This window comes from Apium graveolens, chromosome 9, assembly GCF_009905375.1.
Source record: "Apium graveolens cultivar Ventura chromosome 9, ASM990537v1, whole genome shotgun sequence".
Lineage (NCBI taxonomy): Eukaryota > Viridiplantae > Streptophyta > Magnoliopsida > Apiales > Apiaceae > Apium > Apium graveolens.
In genome coordinates, this window is record NC_133655.1 from 236,376,974 (window position 1) to 236,402,134 (window position 25,161).

Consider the following 25,161-nt stretch of genomic DNA (forward strand, 5'->3'; position numbering starts at 1 on the left):
TTCCAGGTTTGAACCCTCCTAATTCCTCTACTTCAATGGCTATCGGACTTAGATGGAATGTTTCACCTTGAATCTTAATCCGTTTAGTATAACCATATTCCATAGACGACGACAAGTCAAAGGTTATGGTGCCAATCTACGGCTTTGAGACATTAATGGTCATGTCTCGATCCTGTTCGTCGAATGCTTCAAGGATTAACCCAATCCTCTAATTGCGACCACACAATTACATTCGCTTAGCTGGGCATCTCCAGAGATATACTGCCTCTATCTCGTCAAATGACTTGATCCCATTCAGAGTTTTACCACTCTTGCTTTTCTGGCAGTGTCAGTACCTTCTAGGTTTACAGGGGATAGACTCAGATACTATAGTATCATCTATGTAGCAAAGGTACTACCAACTCATCCTTACAGCTTGTTATTACCCATTGAATACACTTCGAGGGATCTCCTCTCATGTGTATTGGGTTCCCACTGTTGATGAATTATGATGGGTTGACAATCCCATCCCCAACCTTGACTTAAGGACCACTGCAGGTTCCAGTCCTTTAGTAAGAGGATCAGCTATATTATTCTGAGTTCCTATGAACTCTATAGCTATGATCCTATCAGTCACTAAACCCCTTATAGACTTGAGTCTAACTTGGATGTGTCTCTTAGTTTTAGCATTATGCTTTTTACTGCTAATCTTGTCGATAGTTGTTCGACTATCACAGTGAATAGCAATAGCAGGAAGCGGTCTGCTTACTACAGGTATTGCAGACAAAAGTCCGTGTAACCATTCAGCCTCCGTCCCTGTGGCATCAAGTGCACACAACTCAGCCTCAAAAGTAGACCGAGTAACAATAGTCTGTCTACTTGACTTCCAGGATATTGCTCCACCAGCCAAGGTGAACACGTATCCAGTCACTCCATTGGAACCAGACTTCTTAGCTATCCAACTTGCATCACTGTACCCTTCAAGCACACCAAGAAATCTCCTGTAGTGTAAACTAAGGTACATTGTGCCTTTTAGATATCTAAGTACTCTATCAAGAGCATCCCAATGAGTTCTGTTTGGACAGCTTGTATATCTCGCCAATTTAGACACAGAATATGAAATATCTGGTCTAGTACAGTTAGCAAGATACTGCAAGCTCCCAATAATCTGAGAATACCTTAACTGAGACACAGGCACTCCTGAAGTATTCTTGACAAGGGCAACTTTCGAATCATAAGGTGTACTAGCGATTCTACACTGTGAATAACCATATTTCTCAAGTATAGATTTCTCTATATAATGAGATTGAGTCAAGGTTATTCCTTCAGTGGACTGAATCAATTTGATTCCAAGAATCACACTTGCCTCACCCATATCCTTCATTTCAAAATGCCTTTTCAAGAATTCTTTAGTCTCGTTAATAATCTCAATATTGGTTCCAAACAGTAAAATGTCATCCACATATAGGCACAAAATAACACACTCATTACCTTTAACTTTAGTGTAGACACACTTATCACTTTCATTAATCTTATAACTGAAAGGCAATATAGTTTCATCAAACTTTTTATGCCAATCTCTGGGAGCTTGTTTCAAGCCATAGATGGACTTGATCAACTTACATACTTTCCTTTCATTGCCTGATGCAACAAATCCATCAGGCTGATCCATATAAATCTCTTCCTCAAGTTCACCATGAAGAAAAGCTGTCTTTACATCCATCTGATGAATGATAAGACCATGGACTGAAGCCAATGCTATAAGCATTCGGATTGTTACCATTCTTGCAACCGGAGAGTATGTATCAAAATAATCAATTCCTTCCTTTTGCTTAAAACCCTTAGCTACCAGTCTAGCTTTGTACTTATCTATTGAGCCGTCAGGGTTCAACTTCCTTTTAAAGACCCATTTGCACCCAATAGTAGAACACCCAGGAGGGAGATCAACCAACTCCCATGTTCCATTGGAAACAATAGAGTCAATTTCACTCTTGACAGCGCCCTTCCAGTGCCTTGACTCAGAAGAATCCATAGCTTGCCGAAAAGTTAAAGGTTCGTCCTCGATATTGTAAGTGATGAAATCACCTCCAAAATCCTTGACTACTTTAGCACGCTTACTTCTCCTTGGTTCCTCTAATTCCTTAGGAATAGAGCTACTACTAGGTTCCGCCCCCACATTTGTCATCTTTTCCACATGATCAGGAATAGAACTTGATGTGTGAGTAAGATCTTCCTCAGAAGTCGTTTCAGGTATTCCAGTCTTCATAGGGTAGACATCCTCAAAGAATGTCGCATCTCGAAATTCAACTATCGTGTTTGCCACTATACCATCTATGTCAGATTTTAACACTAAAAATCTCATAGCTGTAGTGGTTTCAAGATAGCCCAGAAAGATACAGTCAACAGTCTTTGGACCTAGTTTCTTTCTCTTGTGTTCAGGAACAAGCACCTTAGCAAGGCACCCCCACACACGAAGATACTTAAGACTAGTCATCCTGCCTTTCCATAACTCCAAGGGTGTTTTATCCATGTGTTTCAGAGGGACTCTATTCAAAATATGGCAAGCCGTATTTAGAGCCTCTCCCCACATGTATTTAGGCAACCCAGAGTTAATAAGCATACTATTAATCATATCTTTAAATGTTCTGTTCTTTCGCTCAGCAACCCCATTAGACTCAGGTGTGTATGGTGGAGTAACTTCATGAACTATACCATTGTTTGCACAAAATTCATTAAAAGCATTACTCGTATACTCACCACCTCTATCAGATCTCAATCTTTTAAGTAGCTTACTAGTTTGTTTTTCTACTTCAGTTTTATATATAATGAATTTAGTAAGTGCTTCATCCTTATGTCTAAGTAAATAAACATAACAATATCTACTACTATCATCTATAAAAGTAATGAGGTATCTAAACTGGTCCTTGGTCAACACACCACCAAATTCACAAATATCAGTGTGTACTAAATCTAACAAGTCTGAATCCCTAACAACGTTATGAAAAGGTTTCCTTATCTGTTTAGCAGACACGCATACTTGACATTTAGAATTCTTTTCTATGGTATATTTTGGAATCAACTCTAAGTTCATCATGTTCTTAAGAGCACCAAAGTTTAAATGACCTAGTCTAGCATGCCATATATTTGAGGATTCAATACAATTAACAGTATGAATAACATTATTATTCAAACTTCCCAAAACGGGATCCACATTAATAACAAATAAACCATTTGACAAGTAACCCTTGCCAAAGAATGTACCAGTGTGAATAAGAACTACTTTATTACACTTAAACGAAATTTCAAAACCACTAGAAACTAAACAGCTTCCACTTATTATATTTCTACGCATGTTGGGAACATGATGCACTCTCGTCAGAGATAGAATACGTCCTGAAGGGAACTTCAGATCCACGTTTCCAACTCCATGTACTTGAGCAGCACTAGCATTCCCCATCTTCACAGTCAAGCTATGACTCTGTTGATAAGATACAAATAAACTAATATCAGCACAAATATGTACATTAGCTCCAGTATCTATCAACCATTCATTTGACAGATAGGTAGAAAATATCACAGGGTTGTAGGATACATACCGGTCAACGTTGGTTTCAGAAGCCGTAGCCTCACCAACAACCATGTTCACTACAGGCCCACTTGCGGTTCCAAGCACAACATTTGCTTGTGCTACCTCGGTTTTCTTCGCTTTCTTCGTAGGGCAGTCCTTACTCCAGTGCCCAACCTGCCCACAAGACCAGCATGGTTTGTTTGCCTTGGGTTTCTTGGCCTTGTCCTTGTCACTCTTAGGTTTATTACTATTAGCTTTCTTAGCAAAAGCCTTCCTCTTTTGTCCTACAGTTGCTATGTTTACCTTCGAGGTACCGTGTTCAGTTGGCATCACATGTCCCTGTTTGGACTTGTGTTGTTCTTGTACCGAGATGTCCAGCATAAGGTTGGTCCAGGTGATCTCTCCTTTCTGTCTTTTCAGGGAGAGAGAGAACTCTTCCCAAGACTTCGGGAGCTTTTCAATCACACTCATCACCTTGAACTTCTCCGGGAGATTCATTCCAGACTCCTTCAAAGCATGCACTATCATCTCGAACTCATGCACCTGCTCAGTCATGGACTTATTGTCCACCAGCTTGAACTCGAGGAACCTTGCCACAGAATACTTTTCTAGACCTTGTGAGTCAGTATTATGTGTCTGGTCCAGCTTCTCCCATAAGAGTTTTGCAGAGTAGGCATCAGAAGAATAGACATCAAACAAAGTGTTTGTTAGTGCCGCCAGAATGGCCGCCCTAGCCACTCCATCCTTCTCAGCCCACTTCGCAAAAGCCTTAACTGTGTCAGCCTTCTCTTGATCCACTACTGGTTTCTCATATTCCACAACCGGCCACAGACCCTTTATAGTCAACCACAACTTCATCCTTTTCTGCCAGCGAGAAAAGCCAATGCCACCGTTGAATTTCTCCGGTAAACCGGTTAGTTCAACAGCTTGTGGGAAACTATAGGTGGTCCAATCAATGGCCCCAGCAGTTACACCCGAACTGCTACCACCACCAACGATAACCTCACTTTCGTTAACCATTATGTTAAATTCTAAATAACTAATAATCTCTTCAAGAATGATGAGAAACTCACTAACAAGTATAGCAACATAGAGGCAAGTGTATAAAGAATTTAACAAGTTTAGGCCAAGACCACAGTTAACAAAACAAAACATACAGGTAAACAAAATCAGTAACTGAAATAACGAAGAGAGAAAGAGAGATGTACCCGAAACCATAGCTTTCAACAGTGACTGAAATGAAGGTTTACAGATACAAAATGCCAAGAAAATAATCACAGCTGAGTCACCAGGCCTTGCTCGAAGTCCTGGCTGCTCTTGAAGAGATTATTGCCCCCTACCTGCTGCGTTTGGGATGTGCGCAATATCTCCACCAGGATAAAACAGCTCGGAGTTTATGTTAACAGCAGCAACAAAACCTCCACTTCGACCAGCACCTCAGTCACCGGAAAATATCAGCACTTCAGGACTTATGGGAGAGAAATGCAGAGAGGTTGAAGAGAAGAGATGAGAATGTAGTGTATGTTATATCTCATTCATTCAGTTTAGCCTCTATTTATAGGAGAGGAAAAATGAAACTGTCCACACACTTAATGTCTGAATTAAACTGCTCCATTAATGAAAAAATAAAAACTGATCAGATTTTGAATTCATTAATGAAAAAATCAAAACTGAACAGCTTTTGAATTTAAATTATTTGTAACAGCTTTTCACATTAAACACCCACATTATAATCAGAAATTAAGTTAAGTTCTGATTTGACTCATCAGTGATATCAGAACTTAAAGTTCTGATTTTATTCATTAGTTCTTAAGTTCTGATTCTGATATCAGAACTTGTTAAGTTCTGATTTTATTCATCAGTTCTTAAGTTCTGATTCTTATTTCAGAACTTGTTACAGATCAGATTATTTGCAGGACTTAGCCTATTCCAGTACCCAGCCCAATAATCCAATCACCGATAAATAAATTCGAATTAAAATAATTCTCAAATAAATAAAATCCTCGCCCAGGTCGCCTCGCGTACGCGAGACGCCGAGACATTCGCCCAAATCGCCCTTCGACCCGACCCGGTCCGGTGCGTGGCGGGGCGGGGCGCGCGCGCGTGTGTGTGTGTGCGCGTGAAGCACACAACAACACAATGGACCATCACACACCTTAGTAGTTGTATACTACTCATGTGGGTAATACCATATAAAGCACACAACCCCCTTTATTTATTTCAATGTGGGACAAACATTCTCAAATTTTCCAAGCTTTTCCAAGCTACTTTCATCTCTCATTTCATATGGATTTCATTAAGAAAATTCTTAAAACCATACATGAAAATTTAAGTTCAAATATCATTGAACAATTTCCAATCATTAGATTTTAGGATTAACATCAAGAACATAATTAAATTAAGCTCTAAAATCCTAATTTTCTAACATTTTATTAATAAAATCTTCATCGTTTTCGCGAAAAAAAAAATAAGAAACCAAGATTCATTGGCTTTTGGAGTACACTGTGATAATTCGCTAAACTCGAACGACTTTTACTTAGATTAATACTTCTGGATGGGAATGAAATTAAAAATTCCTGTTACCAAGATAATTTTATGAATGATTTTCACTCGATCTAAAATATTTTCCATCATTTTACTTATAATAATATTTTTAGCTCGATTATGTTATAATATTTTATCTAAATATTCAAGTGATAGCTATCTATATCTATATAAGATATTCTTCGCATTTAGTTAAACTGAAATAAACTCTATCGATATTTTATTTTTTATAAAAATTTTAAAATTGTTACTGGGCACAAAAAAATTTTGCTTGGAGCTTTATCCAAATAGTCTTTAAAAATTTGAAGAAGCTTTTGACCCGTTTAAATTCAATGAAACATGTGCCCAAACACACATATTATGTTACTTTATTTACCAAAATAATTTGTTTTTTTGGGATATACAGCACTATTCTATAGAATATATATTATGTAATTTCCCCGCGTAGCAATATGTTATTTATGCTTGTGCTCATTACTTCCTTGCATTTTTGTTTATTCATGAAAAAAAATGTAATTTTGCCAGGAATATATTATCAATAGATCCACTAAAGCTGCAGATGATGGAGATGGAACATGAAGTCACACTTGCTGCTAAATTAGTTATTTGAGGAATGAATCTAATAGGTCAAATACTAGTACAGTAATAATTTTTTAACTTCAGAATTATAATTGAGCACATGATAATAAAACCAAAATAACCGGATTATTTCCTTGGAGTCGCGGTTCCATAGCTTCTGAATTATTTGTTAGGTCAATTTATTCTTTCGCAAATATAGGTATGTACTACTGTGACATGATTTACAGATCAGATGCTTTGTATATATGTCTGGGCATACAGAGCTAAACACAGAATTATAAACGGGGAGACTTAGACAATTGACATGATATTAATTGATTTATTAAGATATGTGACAATTCGAGTTAAATTTTGAGTCTTTTTGAAAACATGATCAAATTTTGATTTCAAGATTAAGATAAGTTGAAGTTTACTTGCTCAAATTTAATTAATTTGAATAAACAACAAGTAAACCACATGTTTCGAGAAGATTATCATTTATTGATAATGCACATACTTTTGTCTATTTAAATTGAACAGAAATATCAAATATTCTCGACGTTAGACTGAGTTGTTACAGGATAGTATCCTGTAAGATCACACCTGTGTGTATTTAATTACTTGTAAAATATTTTTTCCGTCTCTTTTAATTGTAACATCTGACTTTGATTCAATCAAATTGACTAAAATTTGATCAAAATTCGTCAAAAAAAAATTTACCAAAGTTTATTAATATTTTATAATTAAACAAACTAAAAAAATTACAATATTGAAAAATACATATAATCTACATTAATATACAACTTTTAGTTTTTTTAAAATAAGATAATAATCATGTTTAATTTTTGATAAAAAATTAATCAATTTAATTTCTATGAAAGAAAATGTGATAATTAAAAAATAACGGAAGTAGTACTAAAATTAGTTATTTTACAAATCATGTTTGTCTTTGATGTCCCGGACTGGCTTGCTACTCCCCCGTATGTAATTGTTCATTTTTTGATTTTTTTAAAAATTTTACTAAAATTTATATATAAATTAAAAAATTGAAAATATTCATCTAATATATTTTAAAATGTAAATTTCAATACTTTAAAATAATAAAGCGATGAATAGTAATTTTTGATTAAAAATTGATCAATTTCATCACCGAGAAATCAATCATGATAACTAACTAATTACATACGGAGAAAAGAGAATACTACTTTTCTTTGAAAAAAGAGTGAAACATTTTGAAAGTGGAATGATTTTCGAAATGCTAATAGTAAAATTAGATGTAGTCTTTTTTTAACAAAATGATAAATATATTTTTAAACATACAAATTATATGTCATGTTCTCCCTTCGTCCCATTATTTATTGAAATTGTAGATATCCTGAAAATAGTAAAGGAAATATTTATTATGCTATTATATTATATTAATTAAACCACTGTGTTGTCTTTTATTTATAAGTTAAAAAGGAAAATTGTCACTTAATTCGAATTCAAGCTATAATGAATTTTTTTTATCACATTTTAACAAATATAAAGGGGCACGATTATCTGTAATTCGAGCGCGCAATGGGATCTCATTTAACTGAGTACGACTCAAACTCGTACCCGAACTCAAACACAAGTTTGAATTCATTTAATTAAAAGAGTCCGGCTAAATATGTACCAAACTAGATTAGAGCTTGAAAATCTGACTCTGCTCGAATTCAAGCTTATTTAAAATTAACATTAAATTTTAATTAAATTTAATTTTTTTATTTTTTTAACTGTTAAGCTCGTGAGTTAGTTTCAATCCACTATTTAGCTCGCGAACACGACTCATTTAAATCTGACTCATTTAGCTTGTGATAAAATTCGACTCATTTAATTCGTGAATAAATTCAACTCGAATCATCTATTAAATAAGTCGAGTTGGTCACAAATTCAGCTCCTTTAATTTAAAGGAGCGGCTTCACTTGTTAAAAATATATATGCAGTCAAACTTACAACTATGGCTTTTAGTCTCATCATCGAGGCTGCCTTTTTATCAAAAAAATAGAGTTAAATAAGACTTTTACCACTAATTAATCTACTCAAAGTCACTCAAAACAAAAGATTAGAATATTGCCTTTATATACTTGTGCAGAAACTTGCAGGTAAAGGCTCAAACCAAAAAGAATATTTAAACTTTAAGCAACCTTTGTTCCAAGCAATATTAATCCTCCTTCCTTTCTCTCCTTTACAATATCTATCACTAACTTTCATTCTTTCATCTATTTCTTAAACAATCAGAGGTCTTGTTGTTGACCAAGCACACCTTCAAGACATGGCAGTTACTCATGCTGATCTCGCCCCAAGTCGTCGAGGTACAGACTTAGGCAGCAAAACAGGTGCAATTGTTATGATCTTCTCAGTACTACTTGGCCTAAGTTGCTTCATATTATCTCTCATCGCTGAGACCACTCGCTCCCAGGTACAGATGATTAATTTCAAATTTTCATACATAACATCTGTGCACGTGTTTAGAATATATTTGTCACTTCAAAATTATGCAGGTGACATGGGTAAGCACAATTAATGCAGAGAAATATGAGTGCACGTACAGCAGCAGTGGAAAGAAACCACTGTTATGTGCTACTGGTGCATTCGGAGTCCTGGCAATTGCCATGGTAATGGAACATATATACATGCTTGTTGCAATTACTAAATCTACTGATTTGGTCACCTGGGATCCTGACTCTAAACATGCCAAAACTCTTACTTGGCAAGCTGCATTTTTCTTTTTCACAACTTGGTAAAAAAGCAAATGTTCCTAAAACTCCATAAAATTTGTCCACATTATCTGCAGCTGCAACGAGCGACAATTTCATTGTTTTCTTGAATAATGCAGGATTTGTTTTGCTGTCGGAGAGATATTACTATTAATAGGAATAAGTGTGGAATCGGGACATTTGAAAAACTGGTCAGCCTCAAGGCCTAACTGCCTTGTTTTAAACCAAGGACTATTTTTAGCTGCTGGAGTTTTCGGATTAACAACAGTGTTTCTTGCTTCTGGATTATACATTACAGCTTTACGCGCACAAAAACTGTTACACGAAGAAGAAAGCACGCGGCGCCAAGTTTTAGAGGCTGCTATGCTTTATGCATCTCCGCCAAGGTCACCGGGGCATAGGCTTCAAAGTCTTGGAAATGAGAGTCCTGTAACTAGACAGCACAATGAGCAAGAATTATCCATGTACATAACTGCTATGAGCAAGCTAAATTAAAAAGACGAGTATATTCATTTTGTACATAGTATAGTTATAGTGTCCAACCAATATTTTGAAATATGAAGTATGAACTTGTAACTGGGTCACTCGGTGTATAAACCTTATATTCTGATATGGTAGAATTGGCCGCATCATGTATATTACTTGTCACTGCGCATTGGGATCCATAGGAATTGTAAATGAATTAAGAAATTCGAAATTTCGTAAACCCAAAAAACTTGTACATTAAGTTACCTGGCTCACCACACTACAAGGAAAACAAGCTTCAACAACGGTTTATGTCCGTTGTCTGATACCCTATTTTCCCGTTGACTATTGAGCCGCCGTCTGTTAGTTGGATCAGACAACGGCTAAAAAACATTGTCTGAGATTATACAGACAATGATTATGGATTAAGCCCGTTGTATTACATCCAGAAAAGACAACGTTTTTTACTTGTTTTCGTCGTAACAAGCGACATTACTCAAGGGTTCTCACAAACTCAGAAAACCGTTGTGTAAGGCATAACATTAAAACCAATCCTACAACACTTATTGTTGTATAAACGTTGTTGTGTATTCAGATAGACAACAAAAATGAAATTGAGCTCGTAGAACTCTTGTAATAAATTTCTACACACAACAGTTTTTGATTTTAATGTATAGCATGATCAGATACATACAACTGTTTATTTGTCCAAACGTATTGCATGAATACCTTTGATACAATATCTTAATATTATATAGACAATGGTTTACTAGTGTTGTGAGAGTTAATTTTGCACCAAAGTTTTGTGTTCGAAAGCATTGTTTTAGTATTAAAGACATGATATTTTAATGAAGCTTGGTTATTAAAAGCGTTGTCTTACACAAAATATAACAAGTAATCAAATAAAATTAACTTTGCAAATCTAAACAAAAGTTCTAAAGTTAATCCATGATCAAAAATCACAGCAACATAGTTATACAAAAGCTAAAAGCATATTGATATCACTGCCTTCATGAGTCTAAGATTTCTACTACAAATTAAAGAAAATATAGAGTCTACAAGGATTTTCAGCTTCTCTTCACGTCTTCCGCAAGAGCTATGTTGTCCTTGCAATATCATTACAGCATGTGATAGGCAATTTCCCAATCTGGAGAAAACAATCTTCAAAATAAATCGACAACATAATTACATAATTACATAATTACAACATAATTACATACAACATAATTACATAGAAAATCATTTATCCTTGTGACAAACTTTTGGGTGTGATTGACCTAAATGTACACTAGATACTGTTAGATATCATAAAGGGATGTACACTAGATTTTTTTAAATAAGAAAGAGTAATTTGAGAGAGATTTAAAATCTATAAGTTTTAAGAAAAATAGAACTTGGCACCTGGTTTTTTCTGTACATGTGGATGGTAGCAACTCTGCTGGTCAGGACTATCAACAGATCACCTGCTGAATTTATCCCTTTCCCCTCTCACCTGCATTATATGACTATCAACACACTTTTTAATAAAAGATATTCAACCTAGTTAACTAGAACAAATTTTATCTTGTGTAAGCTTAGAAACATACCTAGTTTAGCATGTTAAGGACATTTTCTCAAGTGAAAACATAATATTTGTGCTGAAAAATTGAACTCATATTTGCAATTTTGTGTGGACAGAAGGAAGGCAGGCATACAGGAAGAAGTGTTCATGACTACATTGGCTAGATCTGGTCGTTGTTCAAGTGCACTGACAAACTTTCGGGAAATGATATTGAGCATCTTCTTGAACTGGGATATGTATCTTCTGTATAGAGCAAAGCCTGCCATCTGGGCAAGGAAACATAACATTAAATTTGATACTACTTTAGCAATTGTATATAATGATAAGAATTTCTTGATCATAACATTAAATTTTTATATTCAATATCAGATAGCTATACAAAATGGCCTAGCTTAATATTACAAACAAGAAGAATGTACAGAAGATATGTGTCAGCTGGACAATGTCAACAGTAAGCTCATCGCATTGAGCTGGAATCAGAAGTTCAGACAACGAAAAGGAAAGCCCTGACTAAATATAATACATAATCCCCCAGCTCCAAAAACCCCCGATAAAGAAAAAGACAATAATATGGCTATTTGAAAAAATGACATAACATGGTAGCTTGAAAGCTCTTCATCTTTTAGCACAAAAAGCTTAGCAGAACCCTCCAATGCACATTATTAATCAGATTTTAGATGGGGAAAAACAAATAATATTAAAGTAAAAAGTAAGGAAGCATACTGTGCCGGCTAGTGCATAAGCCACAACTAATGGAGGTGAAGCAAGATAATTGGCTCTTGTTAGTGGGTGAACACGTCCTTCGAAGTTTCTATTTCCGGAAAGAACAGCTGCAGCTACAATGTCTGGAAAGCATACATATACAGAGTATAGGTGTACAACGATTATTGTCTGGTCCACAAAAATGGAAGAAAAGAAGGTAAATCAAGACAGCTAACAACACACAACTGTTGCCTTCATTCAGGACAATGTATAATACTTTTTCTCCGTTTAAAAGGGTAACTTATATTTAAAATACACGTTGTATTATCTTCTAATTCATCCATAGTAACATAATCAATCTTGATGTGAAATAAAAAATGATACTCCCTTGTAAAAAGATGATAAAAGCTTAAATTCCGTATATTTTCACAAATATAGCCTCTTGACCACAATATAAGATACAATACAAGTGATGATTTCACCATGGGGTGATATGAAAATTGTTTTAATAATCAAAATCTTAAGATCAATATACCAGTGGAACAGAGTAGTGGGAGGCAAAATATTGATAGAAAGCACCCTGACATTTCTTAATTTTAGTGGAGGCATTGAATGAAATATCAGAAAAAAGAAGACAATACCATTGTCTGTAATTACAGTAGTAACTGATTCATGAAGGTCCCCAGAGTTTCCTATGCATGTCGTACAACCATACCCAACAATGTTGAAGTCGTGCTGGTTCAAGTACTCTTGCAGGCCACTAAAACACGGAAAGGTAAACAATTCAAAGCTGGGAATTTATTATCAGTCAGAAATACACTCTTTTACATAATAGTTGTAATACCTTTGAAGCAACTACTTGGTAACAACTCCAGACCCTGGTGCAAGACTTGTTTTCAACCATGGCTTAACCTGTTTGCAGATACAATTTATATGAATATTACAAGGCAGACTCTTACCACTCCAAAAACACTGAACAATGTATTGAGGACATAACTATAAACTCTCTGTTTACCCAATACAAGTGAGTACAGATGAACCTTGATCAAGTATTAATCGATAAAATAATAACCTCCCTAAAAAATAATATTTTTCTCCGGAAACCAACATAATGGAAACATTGTATTTTTACGCCCAATAAAGAAATTCATTTCCTTGGTCCCGAACCTATTATTTTAAAGAGGTTATTGTAATTGACAGGTATAACATACCTCCAATCCTAGCTCACAGGCCTTCTTTGCAACAAGACCAGCTCCAAGCATGACACTAGGATTCGATGTGTTTGTACAACTCTTAGCTGTGTAACTGTGTCAGTTCCTAGCTGATCACATATTTGCATTTCATGTAGAATGGTGGGAATCCTAAAATCATTACACAGTCCAGATGGATAATACCTTATACAGAGATGTTACGGAAACTATCATATAGCATTCAAGCAAGTCATAACAGACACACCCACAAAACTGCTACTGGGAGAAGAAAAAATCACTTACATCTTAAATCACACAGAACAAACCTACACAAATCATCAAAACACTCAATTTTCTTCTTGAGCTTCAATTTTCCCCTCCACATCCCCTTTACTTACTTGTATCCACAAAATTAAAGACAAGCACCTTCCATTGAATCCACAAATAAGCCCTAAAGCCTTAGTTTTGAACACGAACTAAAACCCCAAATTGAAGTCGAATTGAAACCCAAAACGGAACCATACTCCATTAAAGAAACATACAAATCAATCAAAGGAGGCTCAAATCAAAGCAAATATTTATGTATGTATAGATTTTTCATAACAAGAAGAGGAGAGGGGGAGAAAGAGAGGGAGAGAGGGAAGGGGAGAGACCACAACCTAAATCAAAACTCAATAGGACCACAAAATTCACACCACACATAAAAATCCCCAAAATAACAGAAAGATTTTACAAACACATCTAAAACCCAAAATTCAAAAAAGTGAAAACACGAAAAATCATGAAACCTAACTCAATTCAAGCAGCTGAGATCCTTCGGATCGGAAATGGAAGCACAAACAGCGGACGACTCTGAAGTTAATTCGTCATTCAGAGCGTAATTAGTGTTTGAAATAGAGGTGGATTTAGACTGTTAGGAGGGAGAGAGAGAGAGAGAGAGAGAGAGAGAGAGAGAGAGATTTAGATTTGTGCACTTTGGTGTTTTATGTTTATAGAGAAGGAGATGAAATGGGGCATGGGAGGGGGAGGGGGAGGGGGAGGGGGAACCGGGTATTGAAAAGAAAAGAAGGGGGAAATGAAAAGTTGAAGGAGGGAAACAATTATAACAAGAAAACTAGATAAATAAATATTGTATATTTATAAATTTTTTATAAATAGATTTAAGAAATTATTTTTATAAAATAATATAAAATAAATTTGAATGTTTTTAGAATTTTAATATGACAAAAGCTAATATATTTTTATATTCGTTGTCGAGAATGGTACTTTTACCGGATTTTTCTAATCCTGACATGCAAAATGAATTTCAAATTTTTTAATAATTTTTTCATATGACTAAAACTGATATATCCTAACATCCGTACGGTTGGATCGTCAAAAAAATCATTTTAAAAATTAATCTTGTAAATCGGGAACGAGTCTCGTTGTCGGGAGGAGTACTTTTACCAGATTTTTCTAATCCTGACATGCAAGATGAATTTCAAATTTTTTAATAATTTTTTCATATGACTAAAATCGATATATTTTTAACATCGGTACGGTTGGATCGTCGAAAAATCATTTTAAAAATTAATCGTGTAAATCGGGAACGAGTCTCGTTGTCGGGAGTGCTACTTTTACCAGATTTTTCTAATCCTGACATGCAAAATGAATTTCAAATTTTTTAATAATTTTTTATTATGACTAAAATCGATATATCTTAACATCCGTACGGTTGGATCGTCGAAAAATCATTTTAAAAAATTAATCATGTAAATCGGGAACGAGTCTCGTTGTCGGGAGGGGTACTTTAACTAGATTTTTCTAATCCTGACATGCAGAATGAATTTCAAATTTTTTAATAATTTGTTCTTATGACTAAAATCGATATATCTTAACATCCGTACGGTTGGATCGTCGAAAAATCATTTTTAAAAATTAATCCTGTAAATCGGGAACGAGTCTCGTTGTCGGGAGGGGTACTTTTACCAGATTTTTCTAATCCTGACATGCAAAATGAATTTTAAATTTTTTAATAATTTTTTCTTATGACTAAAATCGATATATCTTAACATCCGTACGGTTGGATCGTCGAAAAATCATTTTAAAAAATTAATCCTGTAAATCGGGAACGAGTCTCGTTGTCGGGAGGGGTACTTTTACCAGATTTTTCTAATCCTGACATGCAAAATGATTTTCAATTTTTTTTAATAATTTGTTCTTATGACTAAAATCGATATATCTTAACATCCGTACGGTTGGATCGTCGAAAAATCATTTTAAAAAATTAATCCAGTAAATCGGGAACGAGTCTCGTTGTCGGGGAGGGGTAATTTTACCAGATTTTTCTAATCTTGACATGCAAAATGAATTTCAAAATTTTTAATAATTTTTTCTTATGACTAAAATTGATATATCTTAACATCCGTACGGTTAGATCGTCGAAAAATTATTTTAAAAAAATAATCCTGTAAATCGATATATCGTGAAGGAACCTTGTTTGAGAAAGTACGCCTTCTACTAGATTTTTGTTATAATTTCATGCAAGATATATTTAAAAAAATTAAATTATTTTTTTACATGAATAAAATCAATATATATCAATATCCGTACAACAATTTAATATGTATGAAACTATTTTTTGTTATATGTTATTATGAGTAATATTCGTAAGTTAACGCCATTAACGTCTGTATGAAGTCTACAAAACCAACAAATAGATAATACAAGTTATATTTTTAACTTAATCTACATGTTATGTCCTCATCAATGTGATAATCTAGTTGACGCTATTAATATTCGTGTAACGTATAATCCAAATAGGTAAAAGAATTCAAAAATCTATGAAAAAGATGATTTCAAATCATAATAAACACAAATTAATTTGGTGTAAGTTATCGGTTACTCATATAAATTAATAAACGGTGGCATATAATTATTCCGAAATTTTTTTAAAAACTAGTAAAAGTATAGACAACGGTTTTTTCTAAAATCATGTTGTGGTAAGTTACTTTACATAAGTGTATTTTAGGAAATACCGTTGTTGGAATTCTACAACGGTTTTTTCTCTAAGATTGTTGTAGTATTATAAATTTTATAACAGATTATAAATATCGATAACGGTTGTCTGAATGTTACAAGTGTTTTATTTTAAAAATACTTGTATAAGGTAGATTAATACAACATGCTTTTTCGAAAAACACTTGTTTGAATTGAACAATTAACAATGTAAATTTGAAGTGTAATTATGAGGTATATTTGTAGGTTAGCACACATATGATACGCCGAATAATATTATAACGAGTTATATCTGAAAAGTAGCACTATTAACATTCGTATATAATGTCAACTAAATCTGGATATCGTTACTATGACTTATATCTGTAAGTTAGTATATAGATTATGTGCTGCTTTATGTTGTTATGAGTAATATTCGTAAGTTAACGCCATTAACGTCTGTATGAAGTCTACAATACCAACAAATAGATATTATGAGTTATATTTTTAACTTAATCTACATGTTATGTCCTCATCAATGTGATAATCTAGTTGACGCTATTAATATTCGTGTAACGTCTAATCCGAATAGGTAAAAGAATTCAAAAAATCTATGAAAAAGATGATTTCAAATCTTAATAAACACAAATTAATTTGGTGTAAGTTATCGGTTACTCGTATAAATTAATAAACGGTGGCATATAATTATTCCGAAATTTTTTTAAAAACTAGTAAAAGTATAGACAACGGTTTTTTTCTAAAATCATGTTGTGGTAAGTTACTTTACATAAGTGTTTTTTCGGAAATACCGTTGTTGGAATTCTATAACGGTTTTTTCTTTAAGATTGTTGTAGTATTATAAATTTTACAACAGATTATAAATCTCGATAACGGTTGTCTGAATGTTACAAGTGTTTTATTTTAAAAATACTAGTATAAGGTAGATTAATACAACGTGCTTTTTCGAAAAAAATTTGTGTGAATTGAACAATTAACAATGTAAATTTGAAGTGTAATTATTAGGTATATTTGTAGGTTAGCACACATATGATACGCCGAATAATATTATAACGAGTTATATCTGAAAAGTAGCACTATTAACATTCGTAGATAATGTCAACTAAATCCTAATATCGTTATTATGACTTATATCTGTAAGTTAGTATATAGATTATGTGCTGCTTTATGTTATTATGAGTAATATTCGTAAGTTAACGCTATTAACGTCCGTACGAAGTCCACAAAACCAACAAATAGATATTATGAGTTACATTTTTAACTTAATCTACACGTTATGTCCTCATCAATGTGATTATCTGTTGACGCTATTAATATTCGTCTAACGTCTAATACTAATAGGTAAAAGAATTCAAAATTCTATGAAAAAGGTGATTTCAAATCTTAATAAACACAAATTAATTTGGTGTAAGTTATTGGTTACTCGTATAAATTAATAAACGGTGGCATATAATTATTCCGAAAAAAAAATAAAAACTAGTAAAAGTATAGACAATGGTTTTTCCTAAAATCTTGTTATGGTAAGTTACTTTACATTAGCGTTTTTTAGGAAATACCGTTGTTGGAATTCTACAACGATTTTTTCTTTAAGATTGTTGCAGTATTATAAATTTTACAACAGATTATAAATATCGATAACGGTTGTCTGACTGTTACAAGTGTTTTATTTTAAAAAAACTTGTATAAGGTAGATTAATACAACGTGTTTTGTCGAAAAACACTTGTTTGAATTGAACAATTAACAATATAAATTTGAAGTACTTGTGATTATTTTTTTTGTTAATTATAAAGTAGATAATTAAACTATTTTGAAATATAAAATTTAAATATTTAATCTGGATGAAAGTGGATTTAATTAGAATTTGTAGTTTTAAAAAAATTTAAAATTAATTGTTTGGAACTGTTTTTTAAATTGTTTACTATTTTTACTGTAATAAATCAGACAACGGTTTATTTGAACATTTTGTTATGCAACATGTTTTTAAATTTGGTAAGAAAGACAACTGTTTTAAGAATTTGACCATTGTCTGATATAGGTGGTATACAATATAGGTAAAACACTTGTCTATGAGGTATCATTTAGACAACACCTAATTTGTACATTGTGTGATTCAAGCTTAAATAACCAATAGAAAAAACACTTGTCTCATTTCCACAACTGTTAAACTAGACGTTATCTCAATCATTTTCAGACAATGCATTCTAAAACTCGTTGTGCAAACTTACTCATTTGCACAACATCACTTTAGAAAGGATTGTCTGTCTCCATCAACTAGACAATGGATTTTAAAGCGTTGTATTAATGCTAAAGCCTTCCCATTCGCACAACACCTTGATTTTGAAAACACTTGTCTGATTTGTTTTACTAGACAACATTTTTTAAATGCTTGTAGTAATTAACGTCAGACAACACCAGTTTTTTGGTTGCAGAAAAACCGTTGTATGAAAAATTTGGGCAACACTTTTTTGGTCGAGTGTTGTCTGATTGCGTTTTTCTTGTAGTGCCAAGAAACTCAGCTAGTTTTTTAAAAAAAAAAACTTATTAGCCACATTATGATTGTCTTTATTTTTATTGACAAATTGACACACATTTCAAATTTAATGGATACAATATGACCGTCTTTATTTTAACTAGCATAAATCCCGTGCGATGTACGATTTCCATTAATATTCTAATTTTTATTTATCAAGTTATATTATATTTTTAAAATATTTATACAAATATATAATGATTATAAATTTTTAATAAAAATAATAGAATAACATGTGGTCGTAATTTAGTAGAATAAATAGACTATTTCTAGTAGTTTAACGATTTAGTAGTTTAACATATATGTAACACTATTATTTATATCTTTTAATAATATGATAAGTTGTATTCATAGTTTAGTAGGATAAGTATACTATATTTAGTAGTAGTTTAATAATTTAGTAGTTTATTAGATATATAACACTATTTATCTATTTTTGTAATAATCAAAATTAGGGATTTATCGTTGAACCAAACCGTTTAACCAAATTATCTCTATTCCGGCTATTATTAAAATAGTATAGATTTGTCAAATTAACACACATTTCAACTTTTAATAACCGGTAAATATTTCAAATTTATGGATACGACTCAATGTTTGAAATGGATAAACTTGGGATGAAAAAATAACTAAATACAATATATATATTGTTAGGCAAATCTTATTTAAAACTTTTGTACGAGACAAATAAATAAAATGAAAATTATTAAGGGATAAATTTGGTTAACAAAGATTTGAGATCGTGGTCGGAATCAAAATTTGTAGCGGTGGTCGATGATCGAAAAAATCACCAAAATGCGTTAATTTTTTCCTTAAGAAACGGATGAGTTTGCTAGGTTTATGTTTGCATTCTCAGAGCTCTCAAACACGTACCCTCACAATGCCTACGTACCTCTTTTTATAGAGTATAAAGCCGGACGAAGTTCTTGAGAAATAAGAAATCTAGATGGACTTGATTTCTCATTCCTCCAAGTTGTTGATCAGAATGGAATTTGATGTGTAAAAGGCCTTATTTGTCGTAAAATTAAAAGAGGTTTTTCCGCGGCGCAGGAATTGTCGAACCAACTTTCTACTGTAACTCGAATATTGATTTGTTTTAGGAGTGCTCAGCGTTGCGGCCTAATCACAAAGGCTTAAGACTCGGTTACGACTTCGTAACTTCACGGATAAGGAAACTTCACGGCCGGTGGATATCCCATCTGTTACCACTATTTCGATCGTAATCGCAGGTATAACCATGCCTTACCGCAAATGCTCAAGCGCATCATTGCCCCCCACGATAAGGATAAACCACCAGACTATAGGACAAGTGATTCCAAGCGTATAAGTGCAAAGTGCGAGATAACCCCAAAGTCTCCCGGTGAGGACAACCCGACGAATGCAGAGACATGGCTCCCAAAGCACACACTAAATATTTATGACCGTTCCCTTACGGGGACAACTCACAAGATTATCGAACGATGCCTATAATATGACTTTCGGGACAACGGGCTCCCGGAGGCCTCTTTTCCTTCTTCGGGTGCGCCCTAAGAAGGTTGGAGTCCTCCGGAGGCTCCCCGTAAAGTTAAGGCACGCCCTAGGAATGGGAGGTCCCTCCGGGGCTCCTCCTCTTCATTTATACACATTTAATATTTCATTTACTTCCCAGTTTAGTTACGGGAGCAACTTCCTTGCTAATCCTTTCTAGTTATTCTACTTGCATTGTGGAGCAGCCACCCTGTGGGGCAATATAGCACGGGGCATGCCCTGGGAGGGTCCGGGGACATTTTCCCGGATCCCTGATCATTTTTTGTTCATTGAATGCTTTACTCTTTCTCCCTTAGCTTAAAATCATCTTTTATAGACTCTTTATCAATACTTGTCCATCGTCGTCGTCATCTACTATAGCCACAGTCGTAGCATCGTCATAGCGGTCGTCGTAGCATCGTCATCATAGCGAACGTCGCACGCCTCCTTCACTATGGTTGTTGTAATCTCTCATTGTGATGTTTGTCGTAAACCTTCATATAAAACTTTACCAATCGTCGTTGTAACTTATCGTCGTCAATAATCGTCGTAAGCGATTTCCATATCAGTCTTGTCTTATATAGGGCATGCCCGGGGGTCTGGAGAAGCATCATTCTTCTTTCTTTGACGAAGATCTGTTGAGTGGCATTTATGACACTTTATGACGCTCCGTAAAGCTTTGGATTGATGTTTTGTACTAAAGTTGTTAGTGTTTTTAACGTATTTTTGTAGTACTTTGCATTTCAGACATTATTCAGGAATACAGGTACATTAGCATTGTTTGGATGTTAATTTGGTATTAGGATGGTGTCTAGAATAAAATCTCGTGAAAAGACCAGCTCAAACCAACAAGAAACGAAGAAGTCAATATTTTTTCCATAGAGACGGTGCGCCCGCGCTGTGATAGCGCGCGCCCGCGCCAGGATGGCCGAATGTTAGTGCGCCCGCACTGGTCAAGCGCGCGGCCGCGCCAGGTCGGAAAAGAAAATCCCGTTTCTTGTGGAATTTTGATCCAGGAGAATTCTACTCTGTATGGGTTACTATATAAACATAACTTATGCTCCTTTTTCATAAGAAGACGTCCCAGAGCTTAAGGAGAAGGCGTAAGAAGACCGTAGAGCACAAATCAACCAAGGCGAAGAAGATCTAGTTAATTATTATGATTCTTTGTTTTAAGTTGTAAGTTTGGATGCTAGTTTTCTTATTCGTAAACCTATACTCTTGTTTCGTACTTGATTTTATTAAGTATAAAGACTACGTTTATTATACCATGCTTTCATCGGATCCCACGTTGATGATGAGTCCGATTATGGGCTAATCGTTATCGTGGGGTTCTAACGGAGTTATTTATGGATTTCTTTAGCTAATTCGTTTCGATGCCTTAGTGTTTGGTGATTGTATGATAACCTAGTTTTGGCTGTGCTTATTCGTCTTATGAGCATCGCGAACTTATAAGATAGTGTGTTAATCTTTAATGAAGCGAAAGTGAATTTAAGGGTTTAGAACTTGCCATGCTAGCATAGGTTCATGTATGTGATATGCATGATTGGTAGGTAATTTTAACCATCTTACTTGCCCTATGTATTCACGAGAGATAACTTGTGCATTAAACCGTTTTGTTGTCAAATTCTATAGACATATAGGGTCTCAATATGATTGGTGTTTATTCAGCTTCTATCTCTTTTTTGGATGTCTGGTAGTATGGTATTCGTACAACGAAAGTTGGCGTTTATCAGTTTCGTGTTATCTGATTAGTGTCATCACCATTAAATGCTAAGTTGGAGAACGAAAAAGCTATTGAATGAAATATTTAATGAAGTTAGAATCCCATGTTTGTGTCATATATTATTCAACTCTCTTTAATATCTTAGTTTATGTTCTTTAGTATAATCACTTAGTTAAGTGTAGTATAAACAATCTCAATCTGTTATTCGTCTTAGCATTGGATAATAACCATACTAGTGTTGCATAGATACATTGATTGAAATTAACCTAAACCTATCCTTGTGGGAGCGAACTAGAATTTATTCTATATTACTTGCGATCGCGTATACTTGTGTGAATATTAGCGCATGTTCTAGCCCTAACAAATATTTGGCGCCGCTGCCGGGGATATCGGTGTTAATTTTTAGTTTATGTGTTTGTCATCATTGGTCGTTAAAATTCAGTGACTCGAAAATTGTTACTTAATTAATTCCTTGTCGTGTTTCAGGTACTCTAGCGAGCATATATGCATAAGCGTTCTCGGTCTCGTAAGAGAACACTGGATCTAGCTGAGGAAGAAGTTGTAGTCGAATAGAAAGTTGAAGAAGAGATCTTAGTTGATAAAGAAGAAGAGGCTCTTATTGCAATGGGAGAACCAGAAGCGAATCCAAAGGCTTTGATGGACTACTCTCAACCGAAGATCAATGATATTCAATCTAGCATTATTCGACCAGCCATCATGGCTAATACCTTTGAGATTAAGTGGAGCACGATTTAGATGATACATAACTCAGTTCAGTTTGGGGGTTCTCCGACAGAAGACCCCAACCAGCACATCAGAGATTTCATCGATATATGCAACACTTTCAAGTTCAACGGAGTTTCTGAAGATGCTAATAAGTTGAGATTTTTCCCATTCTCTCTCTGGAATAAAGCTAAGTTTTTCATCGATATATGCAACACTTTCAAGTTCAACGGAGTTTCTAAAGATGCTAATAAGTTGAGATTTTTCCCATTCTCTCTCTGGAATAAAGCTAAGTTCTGGTTACATTCTCTACCACCAGGGTCTATCACCAAATGGGAGGATCTTGCTCAAAAGTTCTTAACTAAATTCTTTCCGATGGCGAAGACTGCTGTAATCAGAAACGCACTTACTCAATTTGCTCAGCAATTTGGAGAATCTCTATGTGAGGCTTGGGATCGATATAAGGAGATGCTTAGGAAGTTTCTTCATCATGGAATGCCTGACTGGATGATCATTAACTGTTTTTATAATGGTTTGGGTGCTACTTCTAGACCCATGCTTGATGCAGCATCAAGAGGAGCCTTGTAGAATAAAAGCTATGATGAAGCTTATGAATTGATCGAACCGATGGCTGCTAATGAATTCTCAGGGTAAGGTAGTAGGAATTCTGGAGTTGGATGCAGCTACTGCTATAGCTGCTCAACTTAAGGCTTTGACGATGAAGGTGGATTCTCTGTCTAATTATGGAGTTAATCAGAGACACTAGTGTCTTTGAGTTTTGTGTTGGTGCCCATAAGACTGATCAGTGTGCCATTTCAAGTGAATCAGCTCAGTTCGTGAGCAACTTTCAGAGGTCGCAGCAACCTATACCAGCCACCTATCATCCTAATAACCGAAATCATCCTAACTTTAGCTGGAGCAACACTCAGAATGCGGTTCAGCAGCCTTATCAGCAGTATCCAGCAAAGCAGTACAACCCCCTGGTTTTCAACAACCGCAATATGCACCAAGGCAACAACTTCAGCTACCACAGTCTAATGAAAAATCTGAATTGGAAGAGTTGAGGCTCATGTGCAAGAGTTAAGCGGTTTCTATCAAGACCTTGGAAAATTAAATTGGACAAATTACCAATGCCTTGCTGAATCGTCAACCTGGTACACTTCCTAGTGACACGGAAGTACCAGGAAAGAGGGAAGCTAAGGAGTAGGTTAAGGCAATTACATTAAGGTCTGGGAAGGTTGCAAATCCTGAACACTCTCAAGTTTCGGATGAATAAGTTGTGGCTGAGGAAGAAGTGCAGAAGGAAGTTGAAGTGGAGCCAAGGAAGACTACTGTTGAACACACTCCTCCTGAGGATAATACAGGGGAGAAACAGATCTATCCTCCACCTCCTTTTCCTAAGAGGCTGTAGAAGAAAAAGCTGGATAAGCAGTTTGAGAAGTTTCTATAGGTGTTCAAGAAACTTCACATCAACATATTTTTCGCTGAAACTCTTGAACAGATGCCTAGTTATGTGAAGTTGATGAAAGGTATACTCTCTCGAAAGGTGAAGCTTGATGACTTAGAGACAATTGCTCTCACGGAGGAATGCAGTGCTGTGCTGTAACAGAAGTTGCCTCCGAAGCTTAAAGATCCTGGAAGCTTCACTATTCCTTGCACCATTGGAAAAGTATCGTTTGACAAATGCTTATGTGACTTGGGAGCTAGCATCAATCTGACACCTTTGTCAATCTTCAAGAAGTTGGACTTACCTGATCCAAAACCTACTTATATGACTTTGCAGCTGGCCCATCGTTCTATTACATATCCGCGAGGCATTATTGAGGATGTTTTGCTCAAGGTGGATAAACTCATCTTTCTGGCTGATTTTGTAATTCTTGATTTCGAGGATAAAAAGATTCCCATAATCTTGGGAAGACCTTTCTTGGCTAATGGTCGAACCTTGATAGATGTGTAGAAAGGTGAGCTCGCCATGTGAGTGCTGGATCAGGATGTAACATTTATATGTTTAATGTCATGAAATTCCCTACGGAAAATGAGGAGTGCTTAAAGGTGGAGTTGGTTGATTATGTGGTTACTTCAGAACTTGATCAATTGCTAAGGTCTGATGCCTTTGAAAAGGCCTTGTTGGGGAATTCCGATAATGAAGATGATGAAGGTGATGAGCAATTAAAATATCTGAATCCTTCTCCCGAGAAGAGGAAGATGGATATGCCTTTTGAATCTCTTGGAATGGAGGAGCTGAAAAAATCTCCAAAGCGCCTCAAGCCATCTATTGAGGAAGCTCCTACACTTGAGCTTAAACCATTTCTTGAACACTTAAGGTATGCTTTTTTAGGTGATGCATCTACTTTTCCTGTTATTATTACATCT

The 25,161-nt window shown here is 34.8% G+C and overlaps 1 protein-coding gene, 1 long non-coding RNA gene and 1 other non-coding gene across 5 annotated transcripts; 1 reads left to right on the plus strand and 2 right to left on the minus strand.

The window, feature by feature from the left end:
- The first annotated feature begins 8,801 nt into the window (after positions 1-8,801).
- Positions 8,802-10,002, plus strand: LOC141684851 (uncharacterized). Its single transcript, XM_074489989.1, has 3 exons — positions 8,802-9,092; positions 9,175-9,413; positions 9,510-10,002. The coding sequence occupies exons 1-3, from the start codon at positions 8,946-8,948 to the stop codon at positions 9,883-9,885; spliced, it is 762 nt and encodes a 253-aa protein (XP_074346090.1). The 5' UTR covers positions 8,802-8,945; the 3' UTR covers positions 9,886-10,002.
- A 739-nt stretch (positions 10,003-10,741) lies between these two features.
- LOC141687135 (uncharacterized) lies at positions 10,742-14,146 on the minus strand. 3 transcript variants are annotated; one of them, XR_012560942.1, is made up of 7 exons: positions 13,330-14,146; positions 12,963-13,030; positions 12,760-12,878; positions 12,140-12,261; positions 11,550-11,682; positions 11,257-11,347; positions 10,742-11,002 (listed from the first exon to the last, which is right to left on the minus strand). It is a non-coding gene; the product is annotated as an uncharacterized LOC141687135 (long non-coding RNA). The 3 variants fall into 3 exon arrangements; XR_012560944.1 differs by having other exon boundaries at positions 11,442-11,682; XR_012560943.1 differs by having other exon boundaries at positions 11,257-11,360; positions 11,442-11,682.
- Positions 14,147-23,178: 9,032 nt separating this feature from the next.
- On the minus strand, positions 23,179-23,285 carry LOC141687566 (small nucleolar RNA R71). The gene has a single exon (XR_012561061.1). It is a non-coding gene; the product is annotated as a small nucleolar RNA R71 (small nucleolar RNA).
- Between the last annotated feature and the right edge of the window lie 1,876 nt (positions 23,286-25,161).